At 31.4% G+C, this 27,379-nt stretch overlaps 3 protein-coding genes across 3 annotated transcripts; 2 read left to right on the plus strand and 1 right to left on the minus strand.

Moving 5' to 3' along the window:
• Window positions 1-3,902: 3,902 nt before the first annotated feature.
• On the plus strand, window positions 3,903-7,094 carry LOC127710560 (agrin-like). The gene is made up of 4 exons (XM_052216488.1): window positions 3,903-4,097; window positions 4,781-4,913; window positions 5,927-6,130; window positions 6,988-7,094. Exons 1-4 carry the CDS (start codon window positions 4,061-4,063, stop codon window positions 7,058-7,060), a joined length of 447 nt encoding a protein of 148 aa, XP_052072448.1. The 5' UTR covers window positions 3,903-4,060; the 3' UTR covers window positions 7,061-7,094.
• Window positions 7,095-7,292: 198 nt separating this feature from the next.
• On the minus strand, window positions 7,293-12,704 carry LOC127710561 (sodium/calcium exchanger regulatory protein 1-like). Its single transcript, XM_052216489.1, has 4 exons — window positions 12,587-12,704; window positions 10,766-10,938; window positions 8,131-8,229; window positions 7,293-7,511 (listed from the first exon to the last, which is right to left on the minus strand). Exons 1-4 carry the CDS (start codon window positions 12,657-12,659, stop codon window positions 7,443-7,445), a joined length of 414 nt encoding a protein of 137 aa, XP_052072449.1. The 5' UTR covers window positions 12,660-12,704; the 3' UTR covers window positions 7,293-7,442.
• A 2,650-nt stretch (window positions 12,705-15,354) lies between these two features.
• On the plus strand, window positions 15,355-27,289 carry LOC127710908 (structure-specific endonuclease subunit slx1-like). The gene is made up of 6 exons (XM_052216871.1): window positions 15,355-15,520; window positions 18,156-18,339; window positions 24,309-24,360; window positions 24,594-24,971; window positions 25,395-25,598; window positions 26,788-27,289. Exons 2-6 carry the CDS (start codon window positions 18,167-18,169, stop codon window positions 26,854-26,856), a joined length of 876 nt encoding a protein of 291 aa, XP_052072831.1. The 5' UTR covers window positions 15,355-15,520; window positions 18,156-18,166; the 3' UTR covers window positions 26,857-27,289.
• The last annotated feature ends 90 nt before the right edge of the window (window positions 27,290-27,379 follow it).

The following is a 27,379-nucleotide window of genomic DNA, read 5'->3' on the forward strand; positions in this document are numbered from 1 at the left end:
ACATACATATTGTAGTAAATTTCTCGTAACTATTGGATACATACATATTGTAGTAAATTTCTCGTAACTATTGGATACATACATATTGTAGTAAATTTCTCGTAACTATTGGATTCATGCATATTGTAGTTAACTTAATTCTCGTAACTATTGGATACATAAATATTGTAGTAAATTTCTCGTAACTATTGGATACATACATATTGTAGTAAACTTCTCGTAACTATTGGATTCATACATATTGTAGTAAACTTATCTTAACTATATTGGATACCTACATATTGTAGTATGTTTTGCCGTCTGATCCACATGCTTTGGCCTCATCACGTGCTCTGCAGTTTATTCTGTCTGTAAGCTCACAATAATACCTAGTCAAGGCTCTGGCATAACAAGGTGATGTAAAAACTGAGAAAAAACGATATCAATTGGACTGTGTTCGTCTATATATGATATTCATGCTTAGTGATGCGGGACACAGGCGCTATGGGCATGCATCTCCTTTTTTAGTATTTGTTTTGTAAACTTTTTAGTATTTCAACATATTTTCACTTACTTAATGTGTCCTTTAAAATAAAATTAGAAAACCTGTTGAACGAAATCTATATATTTAAGGAAACTTTGTACTTTTGTTGTGCGTTTTTTTTTGGTTGCATGGCTGGAAGGGTTAAAAAATCAAATTTGATACAAACAATTGGTCTTACCATGACTTGATACAAACAAATGGTCTTACCATGACTTGATACAAACAATTGGTCTTACCATGACTTGATACAAAAATGGTCTCACCATGACTTGATACAAAACAAATGGTCTTACCATGACTTGATACAAACAAATGGTCTTACCATGACTTGATACAAACAAATGGTCTTACCATGACTTGATACAAACAAATGGTCTTACCGTGACTTGATACAAACAAATGGTCTTACCATGACTCGATACAAACAAATGGTCTTACCATGACTCGATACCAACAAATGGTCATACCATGACTCGATACCAACAAATGGTCTTACCATGACTCGATACCAACAAATGGTCTTACCATGACTCGATACAAAAATGGTCTTACCATGACTCGATACAAATACATGGTATTACCATGACTCGATACAAATACATGGTCTTACCATGACTCGATACAAATACATGGTCTTACCATGACTCGATACAAATACATGGTCTTACCATGACTCGATACAAACACATGGTCTTACCATGACTCGATACAAACACATGGTCTTACCATGACTCGATACAAACACATGGTCTTACCATGACTTGATAACAAATGGTCTTACCATGACTTGATACAAATAAATGGTCTAACCATGACTTGATACAAATAAATAGTCTTACCACGACTTGATACAAATAAATGGTCTTACCATGAATTGATACAAACAAATGGTCTTACCATGACTTGATACAAATAAATGGTCTTACTATGACTTGATACAAATAAATGGTCTTACCATGACTTGGTACAAATAAATGGTCTTACCATGACTTGATACAAACACATGGTCTTACCATGACTGGATACAAATAAATGGTCTTACCATGACTTGATACAAACACACTGTCTTACCATGACTTGATACAAACACACGGTCTTACCATGACTTGATACAAAAAATGGTCTTACCATGACTTGATACAAACACATGGTCTTACAATGACTTGATACAAAAAATGGTCTTACCATGACTTGAAACAAACACATGTTCTTACCATGAGTTGATACAAAAAATGTTCTTACCATGACTTGATACAAACACATGGTCTTACCATGACTTGATACAAAAAATGTTCTTACCATGACTTGATACAAACAAATGGTCTTACCATGACTTGATACAAACAAATGGTCTCACCATGACTTGATACAGAAAAATGGTCTTACCATGACTTGATACATACAAACAAATGGTCTTACCATGACTTGATACAAACAAATGGTCTTACCATGACTTGATACATACAAACAAATGGTCTTACCATGACTTGATACAAACAAATGGTCTTACCATGACTTGATACAAACAAATGGTCTTACCATGACTTGATACATACAAACAAATGGTCTTACCATGACTTGATACAAACACATGATCTTACCATGACTTGATACAAACACATGGTCTAACCATGACTTGATACAAACACATGGTCTAACCATGACTTGATACAAACACATGGTCATACCATGACTTGATACAAACACATGGTCATACCATGACTTGATACAAACACATGGTCATACCATGACTTGATACAAACACATGGTCTTACCATGACTTGATACAAACACATGGTCTTACCATGACTTGATACCAAACACATGGTCTTACCATGACTTGATACCAAACACATGGTCTTACCATGACTTGATACAAACACATGGTCTTACCATGACTTGATACAAACACATGGTCTTACCATGACTTGATACAAACACATGGTCATACCATGACTTGATACAAACACATGGTCATACCATGACTTGATACAAACACATGGTCTTACCATGACTTGATACAAACACATGGTCTTACCATGACTTGATACAAATGGTCTTACCATGACTTGATACAAACAAATGGTCTTACCATGACTTGATACAAATGATCTTACCATGACTTGATACAAATGATCTGACCATGTAGATGATTGTTTGGTTGTATGTTGTTTGCCTAACGTTTCCCAGAAGGATCAGAATACTATAGTTTATTGTATATAAACATATATTATAATGAATTTGTTGAAAGTTGTTTACCATTGTCCAGTGTCAATATTTGCAGGAAATTAAATGCAAAAAATTATTTTTACAGAAATTCAAATACAAATTAAAACTAAAAAAAGCAAAACCGACACAACATTTAAACCCTTCAATACTGTTATGTTCATGAATACAGATCCTTAAAATTAGTATTGTGAAACATGCCGAAGATCAGAAATTGTCATTTTTAATAATTTAATCCTTTGTTGATCTATATCTGTCTGTCATGGAAGTTAAGGACTGTAACATAGGGAATACATAGTTAAATGTTATATGTCACACAAAATGTGTCCGAGGCCTACTTTGATTCACATGATTCAAACCTACTTTTGTAATGAAGTTGTCTAACAAATTATACATACTTATACTTACATTAAAGATAGTACCCAAAGAAAGGTAAAATGCAGAATGAGATTAACAGTATTATTGTTTTCGTAAATTGAAGTGGCGCCCTCTCCCTTTGATATGAAAAATGATCATTTTTTTGCTTAAAATCGTCCCAAAAAATGCCCTATTTTTACTATTTTTAACAATTGGACACTGATTCCGCCGTGAATTGTATAAACTAACCACGTACTACGTACCTTGGAAGATCAAGACAACTAAAATGGAATCATAATTCATTTCAATATAAATTCCGTGCTCAAATATCCTTCTGTTTCAAATGATAAGTTATCATAAAGAGAAGAAAGAACTCTAGGAATTTGATTTTGTGACCTAGAAAAAGATAACTGGAATGGCATAACATTAGAGGGAACATGTTTTTGAATTCAACAGAATCTATACATGTTCTATAATGCACATGCGAACAATTGTTTAATGACTATTTTAACAATACCCTAAACCTAAACGCGTAGACATTGCCAGAATTTTAGAAAAGACTATTGACTACAATTAGAGAACGAAATTGCCACGCAGACTATCACACAAAGTACGATAATATATGTCGATACAACTTCCAGGGAAAAAATTGGAGACCATTGTTCGTTTCAGTATACCTCGGACTATTTCCTTATTCGATCCATCATAATTGATAAGCACATTTCTTAAATAGTGTTGCAATGACCGCAATAAATTCGTTTATTTTATTGCGGCTATAGTAAACATGGTAAATGTGAATAAAAATGTGTAGAATTCGATCCTTCATACACAACATTCCATTAATCTTATGTAAAATCTACAGATATACATTGCTGAGATAAGGCAGTCGTGATAAATTGTCACAAGTTTTTGACATTGACAGGCAAGAGAGTGCTTGAACACCACTGTGTAAAAATGCTTCGATATATAATCCTTCTTGTGCCTGCCATTTGTAAGTAAACTATTTCAAAAATATATCAACATTTAATGAATAAAATTTCAAAATAGTATGCAACAATGAAAATCTGACTTGGCTAAATATTGTACAATTGATACAAAATGAAAATTAGTCAAAATTTGATATCTTTTTGTGACCTTTTAAATTAAAATTAAAAAAAATAATGCATAAGGCCGTTGATTCTTTTCTTTTGACTTGTTTTACATTATTTCATGCCGAGTCCTTTGAAAGCTGACTATTCGGTATGGATTTTGTTCATTCTTGAAGGTCAAACTGTGACCTACAGTTGTCGTATCCTTGTCCTTTTGGTCTTAGCTGGAGAGTCATTGGCAACCATACATTTCATAATTTTTATATAAAATCCTCGTTTTCATTGCCCGTTTTTATTTTGTATTTGTTGCCAATGCATGCTTTTTATTAATTATTTTCTTTGTTTGTTTAATCACTTTATTTAGGCTTGTAGCGTTTTGTTCTAACTGTCTAATATGACGGTAGTACAAAGAAAGTTACTTCAAACAAGTCTAGGTGTATGGGAGTAAAAACAGGCACAATCCCTATGGGAAGTCAAGTTATTACAGTAGAGTGGCAATCATTTACTGAATATTTTCACTTCATTCGAGCAAGCTCAACATTGTTAATATACCGATTTTCAACATATTTTTGTCCTTCTTGTTTAGTTTTGATCGTCCTAGCGGAGGAATATGAGAGAGAAAGAAGAGGTTATCGTTGTGCAATGTTTCTAGGACATCACTGTTTTGGTGAACCGTATGACCCACAGTGTGGATCTAACAACATGACATATTATAATAGGTAAGTTATACAATACGCATTATAAAAGAACAGAATAACAAGTGTATAGTAATCTCTTATATAATTCAATGACCACTGGCAATATACAGTACACTAAGGGAACGTTCTATCACTAATGCAATTCCGTTCAAGCTCATCTCTAAACTACCAACGATGTTTGATACTAAGTTCATTTGAACCAAACAATATCTCACAACTACCAACGTATGTTTGAAGACAATTTCATTTGAACCAAACAAAATCAGTTTGCCTTCTTTTAACTAACCAACATCTCGCTGGTCTAACCATGCAACATTATCATACTCATACAGTTTCACAGTTCTATCATTAATCGATCTACAGATTGGTTGTATTTTTTTATATTTTCATTATACATGCAAGGTTTCTTCGTATATAATTGGCATTTTATCACAAAAATGTTGTAATTTGAGTTTATGATACAGTTGCCTGGCTTGCAAAATGAAATATTTTAAGTAATCTAAGACACATACAATCAGCATTTAAAAGCTCGTTTCCAATCGTTTCTAGAGAAGGGTATATAATAGATGCGTATACATGATTGTTATACTTCCCTATATAGTCAATGTTAAAGGAAACTATCGTCTTTAATAGTGCTGATTGGTTTTCTAAGGGGAGTTCGTATGAATCCCTGAGCCCGAGTTGTAGGTATGTTACCGAGTTATAAAATTTAACTTGGCCAGCTATATAAATCATAGATACTTAGGGACAGGACACTTTTTTTAGCCCTCCCCCTTTTTCCAAAATCTTTTATTTTTTGTTTTCTTTTCAAATATTATCGCGTTTTCTGTGATATATATATATATATATATTAACATAAATATACTAGAAATAACATATATTTACCATTTACTATCAATTCCTAGTTTAATATCCACATTGGTCACTCAAAATATGTATTGTATAATGCATATTGTGTTAAAAAAAACTGTATTTAAAGTAGCATGTAAAAGTAGGCGTCGAACATTCTACAGAATTTTGTCTCTTTCTTACAGATGCGACTTCGCCAAAAATCACTGCCAAGTAAGAACTATTCATCTAGCCCACAATGGCACCTGTCATGGAGAAAGTCAAGAAGGTACTCTCACCCATGGGGAATGGATCGTACTCCAGTATACATGTGAATTGCTGTTGCTGAAAGGCTGTCCTGACGATATTGCTGAGATCTGTGCTTCAAACGGAAAAACATACCTGAATGAGTATGTTTAAAAACATTATTTACACTGCACTTTAAAATACCATTGATACTCAAAAACATTAAAGAACTATGTTTTACTCTTGGACATTCTACTGCGCGAGTTTTAAATGTCCGTACAAGTGATTGTCAAGCAGTCGATCGAACCATGTGAAGTCGAGCTCGACAGCTACCTATTAATCTTTTGTGTTGGGCTATAATTTGTTTTATCGATCTGCGACAAATATTAAATTATAGATAAAAAAGAACAGAATACAATCTGCTCCAATCGTACATGTATACACATGTTTTGAAAATATATTTAAACTTTAGAAAATTACTTGGAGATTCCTGAAAACCAAAAGTCAAGTGGCAAATATTACACATTAGATAAAACCGTTTATAAACTACGAAAAATAAACTTATTGATTACATTGTTTGTTTTCATGAGTTTTCTTTACGGTGAAATTTTTTTTATAAATCAGATCAAATAAGGTAATGAAACCCCAGTTGAATTGTCCTTTAAAAACATGGAAATAAACCGGTATAAAGCAAGGACATTTCTACTCATGACAATTCTTTTTATGCCCGCTTTATACGATAAAACAAGGGATTTTTTGGGGGGTCTGACCGTCAGGCCGCCCGTCCCGTTCACGGTTAATGTTTTGGTTTAAAATACGTTAAAGTTTTTATTTAAAGTGGTTTGTGGTCATCAACTTGAAACTCAGTACACATGACCATTATGAAGTGACGCGTTTAATATGTATGCCAAATTAGATTTTTTTTCAACCAAATTTCCATTTATAGAACTACATTAAACATGTTAAAGGTTGTTTTTTTCTGAAGTTAGATGGAATAATTATTTTTGTGTATACATTGCAGATGTGAATATGAACTACAAAGATGTATGCACCCAGAGCTTACCATTCTTAAGCGAGAGGCTTGTGTAGCTTAAGTTTCATCGAACATAATAAAATGTATAAACATTGTTTAAATGTATTCATATATCTTAATACTTTCATCGTCACTGACGTAGAGATGAATCATGTCCTCTTTAGGGGGAAAATTCAAGTGTTCTATAAAATTTATCAAATATTGCATGCATGTGACATCTCTATATATACAAGAGAACTGGCACATAGGCTAAGTTTGGGACATAATAATTATGATTAAAGTTTTTACACTGATCACATTTTTTATTGTCAAATGATATTATGTACATTAAAAGCTTTTTGTAGTTCCCCCTGTAAGCTCTTTACACCGGTTAAATGTCATAGTCCTTCAACTGTACAAAGCATCTCACAACAACGACGCTCTAGGCTTGTTCTTTAAAGAGTCTATGATTCGACTTTCAAATATTTTCTTGTGCATGTAACTTCTTTGTCGCCATCATATGCAACTAGTTTCTAAAATTAATTATAAAATAAAAGAAACATAAGACATAAACAAGATTAATGGAAGTTTAATGTATTTGTGTTTTGTCATACAAACATATGGACAAATTAGAGGGTACAATTCAAAAGTTATCAACTACATCATGGTTTTCCACGAAGCTACAACCCAACTATCGTATATATATATCTATATATATATATGCCGATACTTTAACATCAAAGAATACGTGTTACATTTTTCTCTTATACGTGAGTTCTTTCGAGCACATTGATTTTGAAAGTAGTAAATCTTTATAGAATGTTCTTGAATTATGAACAAAAGGACATGCGTGCTAAACATTAATGAGACAACAGCCTTTAATCTATTGGTATCTCTATTGTAACATCTATTATAACATGCACGACATAGTCAATACTTGAAGAAACTATCCTTGCGCTTCAGTTTTTGTTTATCGCAAATATACAACAACAAAAGGCTTATAATAAAAGTCAGTCCTGCCTTTATACCTTATATCTTATAAGTGAGAAACCGCAAACAATCATACTGTTTGGTCTATCTGTCCTTTACAGTACATTACCCAATAACTTTTAAAAACTGTTATCACTAAACTATAACCGACAAATAACCTACCAGAGTCATGGTGTTGCCTTCAAATTCTCGTGATATAAGAGAATTGCAGTCTCCCTTTTGGTCAATATCTAATCTGTTACCCTCCAAGCGTGCTGTACTCTGTAACACAATATACAATGATATGATTCAAATAAAAAAGCCTGCTAAGGCCAAAGTTGTTTTGAAACTGCCAATACTTCCGATTGGACCTGGTGCATTATTTGTACCGATTATTAGGTTGTCTGCATATGGATATCGTAAAATATCAGCTGCGAGTCACATCACAATATGAAGCTTTTTGTCGAGTGAGCGCAGCGAACGAGATCAAAAAAGCTTCATATTGTGTCGAGCAGCTGAATATCAATATCAATATGCAGACATCCAGATAATCGATTTATCGGATTGTATATGCGTATTTTGCATGATAGAAACATGTGTTTTCTTTGTTTCACCAGAAAACGGGAAGATGACGTGATAAGTTCGGGGCAAACTTATCAACGTCGGTTCATATATTATGACGTCGGTGATATGTCCAGGTCAACGTTATTAAGGCCAGGTCAACGTATTTGACGCCACAAAGCCATGATATACAATTTTATTAAGAGCTGGGCAGAGTGATATAGGCAGTGGGACGACCGATAAAACAACTTATATTCCGGAACCATTTCATGCGTTATGCTATTTTTCTCATAGTTGAAGACGATATTACGATCATTGGTGTTAAAATGTCGGTTAAAAGCTCATTAGAGTTTATGTTATGTCTTTATTTGTCAGTATACTATGCCGACTCTGAATAAAGATTATTTATTAGTACTTTATTTTGATGTATGCTTTACTCCGTCACTGGGTCATTAATGCGACACAGTGTCTTTATATTCAAGCATAATGAGTCCATTAAATGGTTTTGTCTGATCTTAGATCGATCTGGTTTTGTCCTATTTTCTATTTGTTACTTTTCTATAGCTATCCAAACTTGTCTATGAGAGTTCTTGGTGAAGGTTTATTTATTGAATACTAGAAAACACGCGATTAAAAAGATTTTAACGTTCTAAGTCAGTGGCTTTCTTTTTTTCTTTCTGTCCTATTTGCTTTTTTTGTTTCCATGCCAATGTGCGACTCCTTCCTTTATTTTCTATAACTGTCGCTATATTATGTATGTGTTTGCTGTCATCATATATGTGTATTGTATGTGTAAGGAGAGGACTTTATATAAGTTGTTATAACTTGTGTCCAATCCTTTTGCTTGATCAATGCAATAAAATATTATTAAATTAACGCGATTATATCTATTTTCAATTTTCACATTGCCAACACACACAATAAGTGAACACTAACATTAAAAGAGATAAGTGAACGAATTTCGTCAAAGGCTTTTTGTTCCGTTTGTTGTATTTCATGCATTGTTGTTGTGGTGCATTACTTTTCTACACCTTTTATTGGTTTTAATCCAGTTTTCTTTCGTTTAAGTACTACACTGTACTGCCTTTTAACACTGCTTAGAAATTTGGCTGGATTTACTCCATTTTGAATACCGTTGTCGTGTGACGCGATAATGTTTTGATTTTTTTGTTTGATTTTTATACCATTTTATTGAGATACATAATGGTGCTGTGCTCTTTGAAAATTTCAGTTGGTTTTTAGTCATAAAGTATTCTATGTAATGAATTGCAATAACTCTTCATCCCGGGACTGGGGTTATTTCCTACATAATTCTTAGTGTGCCAAAATATATGGTGACTTTTCGGAAACATGCCAAGAAATCCTCGCTCAAACCTCCGGTGGACCTCCTACGGCACCCATTTAGATAAAGATTTGATTTCATACAATAAATTAATTTATGACCTGCATATACGTGTCGCTTAGAACACGGCAATGTACCAAATGGTCAATATTAATCATCCGTGTAATTTGCTCTATGTGATGTTTGCAAACTTTCAACGGAGGCAATTTCTTGGCATGAATAAATTAAATGAAATAATGTCTGAAAATTTAGATGAACTTGATTAAAACACAATCTAGAATGATATTTGAACATTGTTTTATTACATTTTTCAAAATTAATGTGGTTATTTTGTTGCCTGTTGCCCTAGATTTAAAAGATAATTTTGATTAATAACAGGTCAGAGGTAATGGAAAATTTTGGCAGAGTAAGTCGACAGTCAATATCCGATCACGCAACAGTTTTGGTGGCAGTGTATGTAATGTTAACTGTACTACACTGTCTGCTGAAATAATATGATGTTCGAAGGTGGCACTGTATGTATATACTTAAAATTTGATACTGTATATATAAATAAGAAGATGTGGTATGAGTGCCAATGAGACAACTCTCCATCCAAGTCACAATGTGTAAAAAGTTAAATTTGATATTGTGTCTAGTTTATTAGCAAAAGTACAAAATTTGCTATTCTACGCTTTTGGGATTTGGGATGTAGGGGATAACAAAGTGGGGATGTGGGATATATGGGGTAAAAAAAGTGGGATATAGTGGGTAAAAGGAGGGGATATGGGATAGAGTGGGTAAAAAGTGGGACGGAGAAAAAAAGAAAGGAAAAAGGAAGAGGTTGGGAAGCGGGATTATGGAAATGAGCGCCCCCGTGTCAACCCCTCTTAGATACAGGATTCACTATCAGCCTTTCATTTGTCTGTTATGTACCTTCACTTTTCGCCCATCTGCTGTAGTTTCATTGAATTCTTCATTAAGTTTGAAATTGATTTCTGTTGTTTTTATAGTAGTTATAGTTTTTATGGTCCAGTGGTCACCATCCACAGATATTTCTATTGTTGGCTTGGCCATGTTTGCCATCTTTCTCATTACTAACCCAACACCTAAAAAGGACCAGTAGCATTTTAATTGATATAATCATGTATAGTTAATGATTGATCGTTATTTGCTTCAAGTTCAGCGGCCAATATTTCATGCATATTTTGGACGAGAACAAATTTATAAATAAATGAACTAAGATGGTTCTGCAAAATATCGGGATAAAAAAAGAATGTATGTTAAGTTGACCGGGATTTAAAAAAAAAGACAATTTTACTGAAAAAAGAAAGTCTGTTTGGTGGGCACGATTTTTTGTCTTGTAAAAGGTTGGCACAACGCGGCAAAATTCGTTTGTTTATCACAAACGAGCGTATCTGTTTAAAATGCGACTACATACAAAAAACTAAAAGAAAGTGACGAAAATTTAATTGAAAAATGTCTACCGTGTGTTGATTTCTGTGTGTCTTTAGTGTGTGTGGGTGTCTTGTTGGGTTGCTGTCGCATTGAAGTATACCACATATCACTTTTTATTTATACCTGAAATAATACGCCGTTGTAAAAGAGAGGCGACAGATACCAAAGGGACATGTAATATACACGATTTTGGATACTAATGTTACCCTTTATTTTTTTAAAAAGAAAAAAGAGGGACTGCATAACAAATGATAATACTGGACATCATATTAAATCAAATTTATTGAATCGTCAGTTTTCAATGGATGAACGTACATTTTTTTTTAAATATATCAATTGTTTATATTACTGCTTTGGAAAACTGTTTACTGACATATCATCGTACCCATATATCTGAAGCATTTTTTCTTTCTCTTTATCGTTTTAATTGAATTTCTCTATATGGAAAGTGGGCGTTGAAGGAGGTCTGCATCTTTCATTACTTTTAACTTTCAGATCAAGCTGACCGTGTGTCTATTATCTAATAGTGTAATTGTTAGAAGGGTCGTGCCCTACATTAATTACATTTTTGTCCATTTTATTTGACAGGTCAGGTGAAAAGTCACCGGCCTATCCTCTGTAAAGGAAGATAAATGATTTATATTATAATGGTCATCGGTTATCAGTTAACTATTGTAGCAAAACAAAATATTGTAGTAAACTTTTACAAATAAAATACGACTGCATTGCTTAAACACGTTCGAGTAAAATATGGTGTATTGCATTAAAACGAAAACAAAAATTAATCAAGTTCCATAATATGAGAAACAATAAGCTTTCTGTCAAATTTGTCGATACAATATAGAATTAAAATTGTTGCATTAGTTTTAATGAATTAATAAATTTGTTTACATCCTTTTGCAGAATTGCATTCTTAATTCTGCTCAATGTAATTCCGTCAATTTGTTTTTGGTTGGTTTCGATCCTAAAATATGCATAAGAATTAAGATCATCCACGTGTACAATAGTCATCTTCATATATAAAAACCTTTGATCTCCACTCAAGTAGTCGTCAACTTTGAAACACGTATACTGACTGAAAACATTAATAATTTTAAGTGACTAGAAATATATTCATAATAATCAGTTTATCTTCCAGATTCAAGGATATGCAAATAGATATCCAGGTGATAAATGCAGTTTTGATTATAAGTACACAATGAAAACATACAGTCCATAATATTATTACTACATTATCTGAAATATTACATTATTTACATATTATCTGAAATACTACATTATATCTACCCAATATCTTACCCAATGCTTTCATATAATCATCAAAATTATGAGATTCTGCCATTCTCCATGTTCCCAAGGCTAAGTCTGCCATTGTAATTACTATTTTATAGGAATAGTAGAGTTGATGTCTATAATATATCGATTGAAGGTGCAGTAAAGAAAACATAACTCATGACAGTAATCTTTTTAAATTGGCGGGAAATTCGGTACACGGTCTTTGATTACTATTTTCTTTGATTCAAAATGTTTGATTCTATATTATCGTAAGGGTTTTCGATTGCTTCAATATATGCAAACAAATTTCGTCTTTATATTGTTATGTTTTTGTTGGTTTGAGGTTTCAAAGATTTCATCAAAAAATAAATAAAAAATGAAGGAATATATTTTAGATAGATGGACAAAAAAAACTATTCGCCAATCAATGAATAATTATGCTTAGTGCAAATCTCCATTTGATTTACAAATAAATCTAGGTACCCAGACTTCATCAAATAAGAAATGTACAATTCATGTAAAAATTGTTCTTAAAAATTCGTTAATATTTTCGGCCAAATGAAATCAGGACAAGGGTTTATATACTCTATAAATCCTCGAGGAAAACGATAAAACTTTAACTTGCATTTGAAGACGATGCAAGTGGAGTGGAATAGTTTTTGACAGAAATGAAAAGGAATAGCGGGTTCGATAGACCCAAATATGACCACTATTTCTAGATAAAATTTCAAATCAGCATGTAAAGCCGTTTATCATAATCTATCATAGTTAAAACAAAAATAGATGTATAGAAAATAGGCCTTTTAGAGTTTCCGTACCCAGAGTCGGATTACGCCCCCTTTTAATTGGATTTTTTTTATCGCAAAAATTAATGGTTAAAAAAACATTTTTTTCAATGTTCAGCGTTTTTTTTTTACCATATCTGCCATTCACGCACACCCTTTCTTCGAATCTTAAATATGCGTATCGACATTCTTTTTATAGCATTAAAACAATATTATCAAAGACGTTAATTTTACACCCAATTCAATGAAAATAAACCAATCTCCATCTGTTTTAGGACCGGAAACATATAGCACAGGAATCACAGATGCTTATAACAAATAACCTATCATTCAACAAAACATTTATAAATATATTTAAGGTGGTATGGGTGTCTTCCGCCATCTTGGATTCTAAAATAGTAGAACACAACAGGTCTAGAATTTTAATTAGGTCAGCAAATTTCGATGTAGGAGTGCAACTAATAAAAAAAAAGTTTCCATTTAAATGTACAGAGTAATGTGATCCTAGGTTATCATCACTCATATTTTTACAAAAATAGAATATTTTTTCTTGATTTCCATTTTGTGAATCTTGGAGTATTAAGGGGAGGTAACTTAGAAAAAGTATACTTTGGCGCCCGCTTACATGTTTAACCCCGCTACATTCTGTATTTGCCTGTCCCAAGTCAGGAGCCTGTATTTCAGTGGTTGTCGTGTGTTGCTGTATATCATATTTGTATCTCGTTCATCAAGTTGTTTTTAACATAAATCTGCTCGTTAGTTTTCTCGTTTGAATAGCTTTACATTTGTCATGTCGGGGCCTTTTATAGCTGAGTATGCAGTATCGTATAGTTTTTGCTCATTGTTGAAGGCCGTACGGTAACCTATAGTTATTAACGTCTATGTCATTTGGTCTCTGGTGGAGAATTGTCACATTGGCAATTAACCACATCTTTTTAGTTTAATACCTATAAATAGATCTTCAGAATTTTTCTATTTTTTTGTTATAGTTGGAAAAAACGTATAGTGACCCCATTTTTTTTCTGATATTCCAAAAGTATTTTATAAGGGCTATCTTTTTTATTTTCAAATTCTGTCAATTAGTTTACCCTTTGTCCCCATTATGATGCTTTTTTATCTATACAAAATGTGTAATTTTTTCACAAGCTGTAAACAAAAGCTCGGAGACCTATCATTTTATTACATTTTTGAACATATAACAACTTGATAATTATATACTACATTTTGGCTTATTTTTTTATACTCTCATACCATCTTAAGAATTAAAATAATTTTAATCGTTTTCTTCAGAATTGTTTACTAATATTTAAGGTCGTACAGTGACAAGTGAAAGTTCACATCTTAGTTCTGTTTTTTATGGACAATCTTCACAATGACAACTCATCATCGTATTACCACAATTCTTGCTATATAAAAAAGTAAAAATAAAAACCCAACTTGAAAGTATCATGAATGGTAGAAGGGTCGGTTTGGTTCTAAATTATACTTTGGTCCCAAAAACATGGCGGATATACGACTTATTTCACAAAGACAAACAACATTTTAAAAAAATATTACATAGGAAACTATAAAGACTGAGCAACACAAATTTAACCAAACAAGGGTGGGTGGGGTGGGGCTTGATTTCAGGTGCATCCTGTTCCACATGTGACACCAGTCTTTTTACTCTGGTAAGTGAAATGCTTTAACCTGGGAACAGTATATCTATATATATATCAATTTATATGTTCCTGCTTTAACTTAACTGGAAGATTGTGCCGTATTATTGGAATAAAACTATCATTTTAAGATTAACTTTTTAATCGCTCTCAACATATGTTTTGCCTATTAACATAATATTTCTGCTTGACAATACAAACCACAATTTTAAATCGACGGATCATAAATTTTCCCTTTAAGTAATCAGGGCTGTTATTTCTATACCAAAAATTAGTACATGTAGATCACACAGTAAGTTGGTTATTAGATGAATTTATAATTGGTTATTGGATGAAGCATGAAAAAGTCACATGACAATAAAATGGATGTAGTGCGGCAGATTTTGAAATTTTTTTTCAAATATTCACCACTATAATCCGTAATGGCTTCGTATGCTGATTATTTATACGGACAGGATTTTTAACATTACCATTTGTCTGACATCGACACTTAAATTTCGGACTCATCAACAGAGGTAAAAAGACACAGGCACTTGTTTTATGTTTATATTCTTTATTATCATGATATAAATGGATAGTAGACATTCCCAATCCCATGGATAGAAACACGCGCCTGTGTAAAAAGACGGTTATGGCCAACCATTTTTCCAAGGATTCTGTAAAAACATCCAAATCAGAAAAAAACTGCCCTGGACTCAAAATATGTAAAGCCTAAAGGGATAAGCTATAAACCCCTGGTCGTGTCTTGCGAACACCTTAATAATAGACTAAATATGAGATTGAATAACAAAACCTGTTTTTAATGCATAGTGATACATGAATATATAATGGACGACTTTCAAAATCGTGCACTTTTCTGTACATTTCCTATGTCATGTATGTCACAATCAGGCCTGGGGTAATGGTAATTTGTAATTACAATGCATTGTAATATTACATTTTTTTGATGTAATGCAAAGTAATTTGTAATGCACATTTTCTGCATTACAATTACATGTAATGTAATGATTACTTTAGTTAAAAATCAATGTAATGCCTCCATTACTGTACATTACTTTTCATTACAAATTGGTAAAATACATAAAATTGAAGAATATAGTAAAATAAAAATATTAACAAAAACAAAAGAAAATATTGAATAACATTATTGTCACAGTTAATTACTGTATTAAATCATTATAGATAGTTTGCCCTTAAAAAATCTTCTAAAAATAATTATTAAACAAAACTATATAGATGAATGGACAAAATATGAAGATGAAATTTTCATAATTCTATACACACCTTACATGTATTTCAATGAAAGGTTGAATATGTCAATCAACATTTTTACACCAAACTGTGGTTGTTATTTTACCTAATTAATATCAAAATGTTTTTATTGCAATCAAATCTTCTCAACTTATGTTTGTCCTCTCAGAGCCCTTTGGCATTTAACAAGATAATCCTTTAATTGCACATTTATTATATCCCTTTGAAATCCCTTTATGATGTCTTAATGATTAAGTGATCAATGTTAGAAACAAAATTATATGATAATTTATTTATTTTTCAAGTATTTGAAGCAAATGTCACTAACACTGTATATATATGTACATATACCCCGGTAATATTTATCAATTTCTTATAAAAATCTGTTTTTTAAATGTTTTTATATTGAAAAAGTAATGTGTAATGTAATGCATTACACAGGCAAAGTAATTGTAATGTAATGCATTATATGTGAGAAAAAATGTAATTGTAATGGAAGAATCACAAAGTAATTGTAATGTAATGCATTACATTGCAATGTAATGGCCCCAGGCCTGGTCACAATGCTTGTGTTATTACATTTCAATAAGAACTGATTGTTTAATTAAGGCAATTACACAGACTGACCGTGGGTCAACCAGTGTAACTCATTCATAAAAAACAACAAGAGATTAGTGTATTTTAATTAGCTTTAATTAATTCTGGATTTACAAAGAAAAATATTAAAAAGTGCAGATACATTGCGGGCTAGCATTATTACCCTTTGTTTGCTGGTTACCATGGTTCAAGGACTCTGCAAGATAACTAGCAATGTAGCAAAAATGAATTGTTGTTTTTTAAATACATGTAACATACATACATGTACAAAAGTAATGCTGTTTTCCCATAAAACATAGTGACAATAAAGAATGTATATTGTCCTCATTCAAATCAATTTAAAATGCTTTTCTCTTTAACATGTTTAAGGGGCAATCTTGAATTTATCAAACATGTCCAAATAAGTTGTTGGTTACACCAGGAACATAACCTAAATCTTTCAGCTTCTTTCATGTCTTTAATTCTGAAGTTTCCATTCACAAATGACCAACAAAGTGGGGGAGGACAAACAGTATATTGAACAAATATATCATGTTATGGAGGGTTATTTGCGAAAAATACCAGTTGAGGGACTGTTAAATTTCCCGAGCCGCTAGTCAAGGGAAATTTGGTCCCAAGACTGGTATTTTTCGCAAATGCCCCTCCATAACATGATATATCTGTTTAATTACACCGAATAGATTTTGATTGAAACTCTCTGTACTGGTGAAATGATATATTATTTTACTAGTAAGATGTAATTCATAAACATGTTTATGTATAATTTTGAGGATAAGTAGAGACTATCATTATACCTTGGGAATTATACATGTACTTATACCATGTTATACGCGTTAGCGCTGTCTTTATTTCACGTCATATTCGAATAATTTTGGCGGGAATAGGCTCGCGAGGATAAAAAAGGAATATCTTTAGTATAATTATTTGTGATATGCAGTCACTGACCATATATCGCCTTGTTTATTACGTTGACAATGCGTTTCCGTAGAGTTTTATTTATGACGTCATTAAAAAGTACAGGTTCCCGAAATTTTTTACTTCGTTCGCTCCAAATTAAAAAATGATGGTTTTTACCCGAAATATTTCATTTGGAACAGTTGTAGGAGTTGCAGTATATACAGAATAACCAAAGCCTTGCTTCCTACCTGTGTCTAAGCCTTGTACAAATAAAATTTATATTTCGAGACAATGTATGGTTATTCTATATTTATTATAAACAATAAAATCAATATTGTGAATTTGTAAACAATGGGTTTGATTTTTTTGTATAATATTTCAACACATTCAAGGTGTTTTTTACAGAAAATACAAAGATGGTGCAAGAAATTGAAAACTTTTATGGAGTTTATTTACTTTACAATGTAAATCCAAAGTTCAAAGGTCGTACATACATAGGATTCACAGTAAATCCAAATAGGAGAATTCAACAACACAATAAAGGTCGACATGCAGGAGGGGCATGGAGAACACATGGAAGGGGTCCATGGTAAGTAATAGCTGGATCAGGGACTACATGCCTTTGATCCCGGAGGGTCATAGAAAACACATGGCAGGGTTCCATGGTAAGTCATAGCATAGATATAAGAAGATGTGGTATGAGTGCCAATGAGACAACTCTCCATCCAAGTCAAAATTTATAAAAGTAAAGCATTATAGGTCACAGTACGGTCTTCAACACGGAGCCTTGGCTCACACCGAACAGTAAGCTATAAAGGGCCCCATAAATTACTAGTGTAAAACCATTCAAACGGGAATAACTATTCTAAATATTCTTAGATTGAGACAAAGGAAATAAGTAGTTATCTTAGTACTTGACTTTCATTGTTACATGTACATTATGTCTTGATGAATTTTAATTTTTTTTTTTAAAAGTGTTTTTCTTATTTTCATGGGATAAATCTTAATACTATAAAAGTTGTCTCCACTTTGTAAAATAGTTGACTATGTCATAACTGATAAATCATATACAGGATATATAAAATTGAAAGAACAATTATACTGCAAAAAACTATTGTTTTGACATTAATTTAATAAAAAATGTCTGCCATCTTGATGCTAAATTTTTGTTTTTATCTCTATCTTTTTCTTTCCAGTCCTTTATTCTTTTTATTAATTATTGCATTTCTGCAATATCATTCCATTACATTTTGTTTTGGTTTAGTTTATGGTGAGTTTCCTACTTATCATTTTTTATGCTTCTATATGTTGGTGAAATGTTTTTCTTTAGTATTTTTTATACATATGGAGAATAATCAGATATTACTATTACATTTTTTTACGGTCATGTTATGTGCTAGTGTATTTATCGACATCATATCATGTGTGCTATGGAGGAATTAACTGTTAATTGCCAAGGTTTGGGAGATCAAGTTAAAAGAAGAGATGTTTTTAACTATTTAAGAACAAAGAATTACAATATTTACTGTTTACAAGATACTCATTTCTTATGTGAAAATGAAAATAATATAAGAGCTATGTGGGGATATGATAGTTTTTTTTCATCATATAGTTCAAATTCAAGAGGTGTAGCAGTTATGTTTAATAACAACTTTGAGTTTAAGGTCCTAAAAGAAAAAAAACATGTTGGTGGCAATTATTTAGTATTAGACTTAGTTGTTGATACTTTACATTTTACACTTGTAACTATTTATGGACCAAATATAGATAATCCAATTGTTTATGATCAAATTATGTCAATTATAGATGATTTTGGTAATGATAGCTATATGATATGTGGTGATTTTAATCTTGTTCTCAACCCTGATATAGTTATTTTAACTATTTACATGTAAATAACCCAAATGCTCGGGGAAAAGTTTTAGAAATCATTGAGGAAAGGTGTCTCATTGACCCTTTCCGAGAACTTTACCCAGATTTGAAACGTTTCACATGGAGAAAAAGAACCCCCTTTAAACAAGCAAGGCTAGATTTTTTTCTTGTGTCTGAAAATTTATTATGCTGTTTGAATAATTGTAATATTGAGCCTAGCTATCGCTCTGATCATTCTATGGTTATATTAAATCTAGAATTTAATCCATTTGATCGAGGTAGAGGATTGTGGAAATTTAATAATTCATTATTGTATGATCCAGAATATATAAAGATTGTTAAAGAAAAAATAGTAGAAGTTAAAAAACAATATGTAAGGCCTGTTTATGATATAGATAGAATTGAAGACATAAATAATGAAGATCTCCATTTTAATATTAACAGTCACTTATTTCTTGAGACAATGTTGATGGAAATTAGAGGCAAAACTATATCTTATTCAAGTTATAAGAAAAAAGTAAAAGAAAAACAAGAGAAAGATCTTAGGAATGAAATCCTAATTTTGGAAGAAAAGGTAGATGAAGGTTCAATAAAGATTTTGGAAAATAGAAAATATGAATTAGAAAATATAAGAAAAGAAAAAATTAAAGGGAAAATAATTCGATCAAGAATACAATGGGTAGAAGAGGGTGAAAAACCTACTAGCTATTTTTGTGGGCTAGAATCAAAAAATTTTACAAATAAGATAATACCAAAAGTAGAAAAAGAAAATGGAGATGTAATTTCAAAACAAAAAGATATTTTGAAAGAAGTGAAATCTTTTTATGAAAATTTATATAAAAATAAAGATCAGTCAAAGGGAGATAAATTCAGTAAACTTGAAGAAGGATTGAAAGATATAAAGTTTAAAAAAATTAACTGATGATGAGAAAAATAATCTTGAAGGCAAAATAACAATTGAAGAAGCTGGTTTGATATTGAAAAATATGAAAAATAATAAAACACCAGGATCTGATGGTTTCTCCACAGAGTTCTTTAAATTTTTTTGGAAAGATTTGAAAATTTTTGTTGTAGACTCCTTGAACTACAGTACTGAGATTGGTGAACTATCTGTTACGCAAAACAAGGAATCATTACATGCCTGCCGAAAGGAAATAAACCTAGACATTTCTTAAAAAATTGGTGACCTATATCTTTATTAAATACAGTTTATAAAATTGGCTCTGGAGTAATAGCAAAACGCTTTAAAACAGTTTTAGATAAACTGATAGATTTCGATCAAACTGGATTTATTAGTGGGAGATATATCGGAGAAAATCTTCGTTTAATTTATGATATTATGCAATTTACTGAGGAAAAAGACATTCCAGGACTTTTATTGCTCATAGATTTCGAAAAGGCATTTGATTCAATTTCTTGGGAATTTTTAACCAGTGTCTTGAAGTTGTTCAATTTTGGAGAATCAATAATTAATTGGGTTAAAATTTTTTATAACAATATTAAATCAGCTGTTAATCAGGGAGGACATCTATCAGAATTTTTTTCGTTAGAACGAGGCTGTAGACAAGGTGATCCCTTGTCGCCTTATATTTTTATTCTCTGTGCTGAGATATTAGCACTAAAAATACGAAATAATGATAAAATAAATGGCATTACAGTTACTCAAGCTGAGCAAAAACTTTCACAATTTGCTGATGACACATCTCTTATTTTAGATGGTAAAGAAGAATCTTTGAATGAAGCATTAAATGAATTAGATTGGTTTGGAAATATATCTGGTTTAAATATTAATTTTTCTAAAACACAAGTTATTTGGATAGGAAATAAAAAGTATAGTAATTAGGTATTATGCCAAAATAGAAACCTTACATGGGGAGAAACATGTTTTAAGTTATTAGGTATAAGCTTTGATGTTAATCTTGATAGAATTGTAAAAATTAATTATGATGAAAATATTGTAAAAATAAAATGTGTAATTAAACAATGGTCAAAACGAAATCTTACTGTTATTGGTAGAATAACTGTTGTAAAGACATTGATATTGCCTATTTTAAATCATTTGTTTATATCCTTACCAAATCCAAGTGATGATATTTTAAAAAATGTTATTGAACTTATGTACAATTTTATATGGAGTTCACCAATTGATAGAATAAAGAGAGATGTTTTACAAAATGGTATTGAAGATGGTGGACTCAAAGCGATAAATCTTAGTGCATTTATTTTAGCACTGAAGTGTACATGGATAAGGAGATTATTCAAAACAGACAACAAATGGTAGAATGTTTTTTTGTCAAATGTTCATGTAGAACTTGAAAAATTTTATGGTTGTGGAAGTGTTTATATACAAAAATTACAACAAAATATCAAAAATAAATTTTGGCAAGATGTTCTGAAAGCATGGCAACTTCTCAGAGAAAAAGATGAATATGACAGTTGGGAATGCTTTCTTGCTAGTCCAATCTGGCTTAACAATAATATAAAGGTAGCAAATAAACCTATTTTTTATAAAGATTGGTTTGAAAATGGTATAAGATTTATTAATGATATTGTAAATGAAGATGGGACTTTTTTCTCTCATCAAAAATTAGAAGAAATGTATCAGATAAATGTGAATTTCATGAGATATAATAGTATTATATCTGCTATACATCAAGAATCAAAATCATTTGTGGGAAAAAATCACAAAGTAGAACTACCTTTAATTTCATCTGCTATTAAAAGACTTGTTCAAAGTTCAAAAGGATCTAAAGATATGTATATTGTTTTAAATAAAAATAAAAGTGTTCCCACTAGTCAGTTAAGATGGACTGAAATTTTTGGCTTTGATCAAAATCATTGAAAAAAAATTTATAAAATGCCTTTTGTTGTCACAAATAAAACTAAGTTACAGTGGCTACAGTATAGATTCAATCATCGAATCTTAGCTACAAACAAATTTCTTCATAAAATTAAGATTTATGATACCGGTAATCCAAATTGTACATTTTGTAATAGAGAAATTGAAACATTAGAACATTTATTTTGGGAATGTGAACATACACAATTATTATTAGAACAGATTGAAAATTGGTTTCTGACCAATGGGATTAGTGTACCATTTACAAAAGAAGTTTTTTTGTTTGGTAACATTGCAAAAATATCAAAAGGCAATGCAGAAAATACTCTTTTTCTTACCATAAAGCAATATGTTTATAATACCAGATTCTTTAAAAAAGAAACTGTCAATAAACTCAATAAAGGGGAAGATGAAATATGTTTATGCAATTGACAAAAATATTGCTATGAAAAACAAATGTGAACATCAGTTTCTCAGAGAATGGAATATTTTTGATAGATTACTTAGTTAAGTACAAAAATGTATATACTTTACATTTAATATTATACATGTTACAAATGAAAATGCTGTATTTACTATACTAAAATAGAATTCAATGTCTAGATGAATTGTATTGAAAACTCACCACACTATTCTCTCTCACTCTCTTTCTCTCTCTATTTCTCTCTCTCTCTCCGGTGTTCAGACTGCTTTACTCTTTATCTTATATTTGTATATTGGAAAAAAAAAAAAAAAATTGCTTCCTAATAAAAAGATGTATTTGATTAGATAATATCAATAGATTTATATATTATATATTGTTGTTATTTGTGTATATTATGTTGTAAATTGGAAGTTATAAATAATAAAAATAAAAAAAAAAAAGTCATAGCATAATCAGGGACTACATGTAGGAAGGGTATGGAGAACACATTAAAGGGGTCCATGGTACATGTAAGTAATTACAGGATTAGGGACTACATGTAGGAAGAGCATGGAGAACACGTTAAAGGGATCCATGGTATATATAAGTAATTACAGGATCAGGACTACATGCAGGGATGGCATGGGGAACAAATGAAAGGGGTCCATGGTAAGTCATATCAGGATCAGGGACTACATGTAGGAGGGGCATGAAAATCACATTGAAGCACAGTGGTGTACTACTGAAATGAAGGTAGGACCCATGGTAAGGTGTAACTCAATAAAAGTTAAAATACAGGAGGGGTGTGGGGAACACATAGAAATGGTTTATGGAAAGACATGATAAAATTTATTATTAAGTTCAGTATGCAGAATGGGCATGGGTAATACCTGTAAAGGTTCAGGGTAAGATATTACACCATACAATTAGTAAATATTTTGGTTTCTGTTTTGTCAATATGAATAAAAAGAGGGGTCGACTAAGGTATATACACTAATGAGACAGAAACCCTACTTCACAACAACAACAAAATAAATCTCAAGGTTAATAGGTGGTATATCAACACAAGAAACTTGAAATTTACATTTGAAAGGAACTCTATTGGATAGACTTACATCATTCAAGGTATATCTGTGGATATGCACATCTTAAGGGTAATTTACATTTAATTTTGACTAATTTTTGAGACTTCCAGTATTGCTGTTACAAAACATTTCCATTTTAAATTTATTAAGCAGAAGTTTTTTTACAGTTACAGTAAAGAGGACACAGAAGGGATAATTGTATGTGCAAATCAAACCAGGTTTTAAATTGTGTATTGAAAATGTAAAAAATTTATGCATTCATAATCTACATATATGATTAATAACTTATCACAAAAATACGATATATTAATTGTCTTTCTATTTTGAATTTTATAAAAGTTCTTTTTCTCGTTTTGTAGGGAAATGGTTTTGATTATCCATGGTTTTCCGAATGAAATATCTGCTCTTAGAGTAAGTACTTTAAAATGGATGAACTCTATTTTTTTTCATATGTTTCAAAATATTTTGTTACACATATCATGCACATATATATTTGTTTAATTTTTCTTTTTAGTCAATATACTGTCCTTTGATAGTTCTTTATTAGAAAATCAAGAGTGTGATCATGAATTTTTCCTGTGCATATTGTAGATATTTGACAAAGTTATTTTGCAAAGTGGTAATTTAACATTTTCTTTTCAAAGTTTGAATGGGCCTGGCAACATCCTGACAAATCAAGAAGACTCCGACATCTTCCTGGAAAAAAGAAAAAGGAAACCCCATTCCTTTTTCGGTTCAGAATAGTATCAGAAATGTTAAGAAGTGGACCGTGGAATAGACTTGCACTAACAATCAGATGGTTAAAACAGGAATATATTACAGATTTTGCACCTGACATTAAACCACCAGTTCATATGCCAATAGCTTATGGTTTAGTGAAGGTGAAAAAGGTTGGATCTGATACAGGCAGGAGTAAGAAGGGAGACAATTCAGAAAAAGAAGCAGTAGATGATGATTTAGTTAATCTTTCACAATGTGGTAACAAGTATCCAAGATGTAGTGTTTGTAATAAAAGAATACAGGTATATGGAGCACTTGTTTTAAAAGATATGTATAATATAATATATTGGGTGTGTTCTTATGAGACGGCAATCCTATAACACAAAAACCAAGACATTTATATTTGTTATATACTAGTATTTCATGGGATTTTTTTTGTCTCGTGTACATTCATGGCATCATACTTTGGCATGAATGATTTCAAATTGTAAATAAATGAATCAGTGAAAGCCATAAAATATAAATGCAAAGTAGATGTAAAAGTAATGTTTTAAGGAATGCATCTGATTAATTGCCTTCACCATGTTCACCCGAACACAATTTATTGCATTTTTGAGTTATATTATTTTCAGATGTTCAAATAACAGTGGTGTCTTATAATGCTTTCTATTTCAATTCTTAAAATTAGGTAAAGATTGAAGATTAATGATTGATTCCTATTTCAGGCAGAAGATCATACATTAAAATGTGTTCATCCAAAATGTCAGATGGTATCCCATACATTATGTTTAGCCAATAAATTTCTGTCAGACAAAGGAACAAAGAATGAAGTTTTACCAGTTGATGGTACCTGTCCCAAGTGTAAGGGTGCTGTGTTGTGGGGTGATTTAGTGAGACTCAAGACAGGATGTTATCAGAATCTGGAAGAGGTAAGAAGAAATTAAGACTCAAATTGCCAGGGTAATGGATATCTTGTTTTGAGAATTTAATTGCAGAATGTTTAATTTAATTATTGATTCACAAGATTTATGATTATAAATGTCTCGCCTGCAAAAAGTTTTGTCACAAGCAAGACATCGTGATCCTGCATTCTGTCATCATTGTATCATCAACACTTAGCTTCAGACTGTTACAGTTAGAAGTTGTTGTTTTAGACATCAATAACTTTGATAAACCCTCATGGAATGTTATGAAATTTAGACAGAACCTCCTTCCAGATCAAGCATTTAGAGCAAAATTTTAAAATGACTATGTAGTGATACCAGCTCATATGAGCCTTTAATTTACTTATGTTCTACTTTTCATGTATATATTGTATGTACAGTACACACAAGGGCATTCAATCAAAAATCGCTCTTTGTTGTGAATTTTCACTGTGAATGCTGGTAATGTTTGATGGTTCACTTAGAAATATACCAACCCTGCTAAGGTATAGAAATATGGTTATCAATTGGTCTTCTTCTGACCAACAGTAAAACAATTGCTAAAATGGGGTATCTGATTTTTGGAGTGCAGGGTGTATAAATTTGCAGCAACTTCACATCAGAATGGGGATGTTAAATCTGACAGACTGCCACACTGTCTGCAGGTTAAGAACCCTTTCAAAAACTCTCTGAGGGGTCATTAGGTGACCTGTTGCAAGGCCACATTTCTGCGTAATTTATTCTCATCCTGAATCTGCATGAAATATTTGTCGCTGGATGTAAACCAAACAACAATCAACCAATTTTATTTGTTTTACATGAAAGGGTCATAAATCAGAATGTTGTCTCATAATTAAAGTGATTCATTTTAAACCAACAAGAGATCATTATCAGGGTAATATGAACAAACTATAGACTATAACAGGCAATGAAATCTAACATGTACTGTCATAATATGTATAAATGTATAAATTTGGTAAATGCTGTGTTGTTGAAGTCTTAAAGTCAAATATTATATATATGCATACATGAATTAACTAGAAAAAATTATTATGAATGTGAGAAGAATTTAGGACAGTTTGTAGAAGTTGATGCCAGTGGACTTGAATTTGCTGGTTTGTGTAAAGCTTCTTGTAACATAAAAGTTACTAGATAATATAATAGTACAAAAAAACCACTAAATGTTTTTTTTTAGTGTGGAAGCTCTGATGATGAAGAAAATGAAGATCATTGGGCCAATGAACTACAAACTCAAATCCCATGACTGCCTTAAATTCATGTCACATGCTCCTAACAGGATTAAGATCAATGGAGTTAAATGAAACACATTCCTTCACAGTACAATCTACTGGAACATGTGTGAGTAAAAAAGAGGAATTATATGGATTAATAGTTGTGCTTTAAGTACCACATGAAAACATTTCAATGTTAGAATTAAGGACATTAGAAGATATTTTACAAAGGATATTAGATATTGATTTGAAACACCAACATATGTTGTTAGAATATTGTTCATCCACATATTTGCAGTAACATGTTTTACCATTACAAAATTAATGAAAAATCCATTGAACAACAGTTAGTGTAAGTCTTAAGGATATATGTAGACTTTGCAGAAGTTCTTAAGAAATAAATGTTATGTTTTAAGAATGCTAGGAGTCTAACTGTATTAAAAGTTAAGTCATATGCTGTTCAGCGATCATTTAGTTCATTTCTTTATTTAGAGAATAAACATACATTATGTGACAGCTACAAGCTAGGTGACTGAATTTTAAGAGGCTCAAATT

Source organism: Mytilus californianus, unplaced genomic scaffold, assembly GCF_021869535.1.
Source record: "Mytilus californianus isolate M0D057914Y unplaced genomic scaffold, xbMytCali1.0.p SCAF_8, whole genome shotgun sequence".
Taxonomy (NCBI): domain Eukaryota; kingdom Metazoa; phylum Mollusca; class Bivalvia; order Mytilida; family Mytilidae; genus Mytilus; species Mytilus californianus.

What these genes read in the sequence shown, in the direction of transcription:
- LOC127710560 (XM_052216488.1), top strand. Translation starts at nt 4,061, where the DNA reads ATGCTTCGATATATAATCCTTCTTGTGCCTGCCATTT. An exon ending in CCTTCTTGTGCCTGCCATTT is followed by an intron (nt 4,098 to 4,780) that starts GTAAGTAAACTA and finishes CTTCTTGTTTAG; the next exon opens with TTTTGATCGTCCTAGCGGAG. An exon ending in AACATGACATATTATAATAG is followed by an intron (nt 4,914 to 5,926) that starts GTAAGTTATACA and finishes TCTTTCTTACAG; the next exon opens with ATGCGACTTCGCCAAAAATC.
- LOC127710908 (XM_052216871.1), top strand. Translation starts at nt 18,167, where the DNA reads ATGGTGCAAGAAATTGAAAACTTTTATGGAGTTTATTTACTTTACAAT. An exon ending in ATGAAATATCTGCTCTTAGA is followed by an intron (nt 24,361 to 24,593) that starts GTAAGTACTTTA and finishes TTCTTTTCAAAG; the next exon opens with TTTGAATGGGCCTGGCAACA. An exon ending in GTTATCAGAATCTGGAAGAG is followed by an intron (nt 25,599 to 26,787) that starts GTAAGAAGAAAT and finishes GTTTTTTTTTAG; the next exon opens with TGTGGAAGCTCTGATGATGA.
- LOC127710561 (XM_052216489.1), bottom strand. Translation starts at nt 12,659, where the DNA reads ATGGCAGACTTAGCCTTGGGAACATGGAGAATGGCAGAATCTCATAAT. An exon ending in TGATTATATGAAAGCATTGG is followed by an intron (nt 10,939 to 12,586) that starts GTAAGATATTGG and finishes GGTCCTTTTTAG; the next exon opens with GTGTTGGGTTAGTAATGAGA. An exon ending in AAGGCAACACCATGACTCTG is followed by an intron (nt 7,512 to 8,130) that starts GTAGGTTATTTG and finishes AATTAATTTTAG; the next exon opens with AAACTAGTTGCATATGATGG.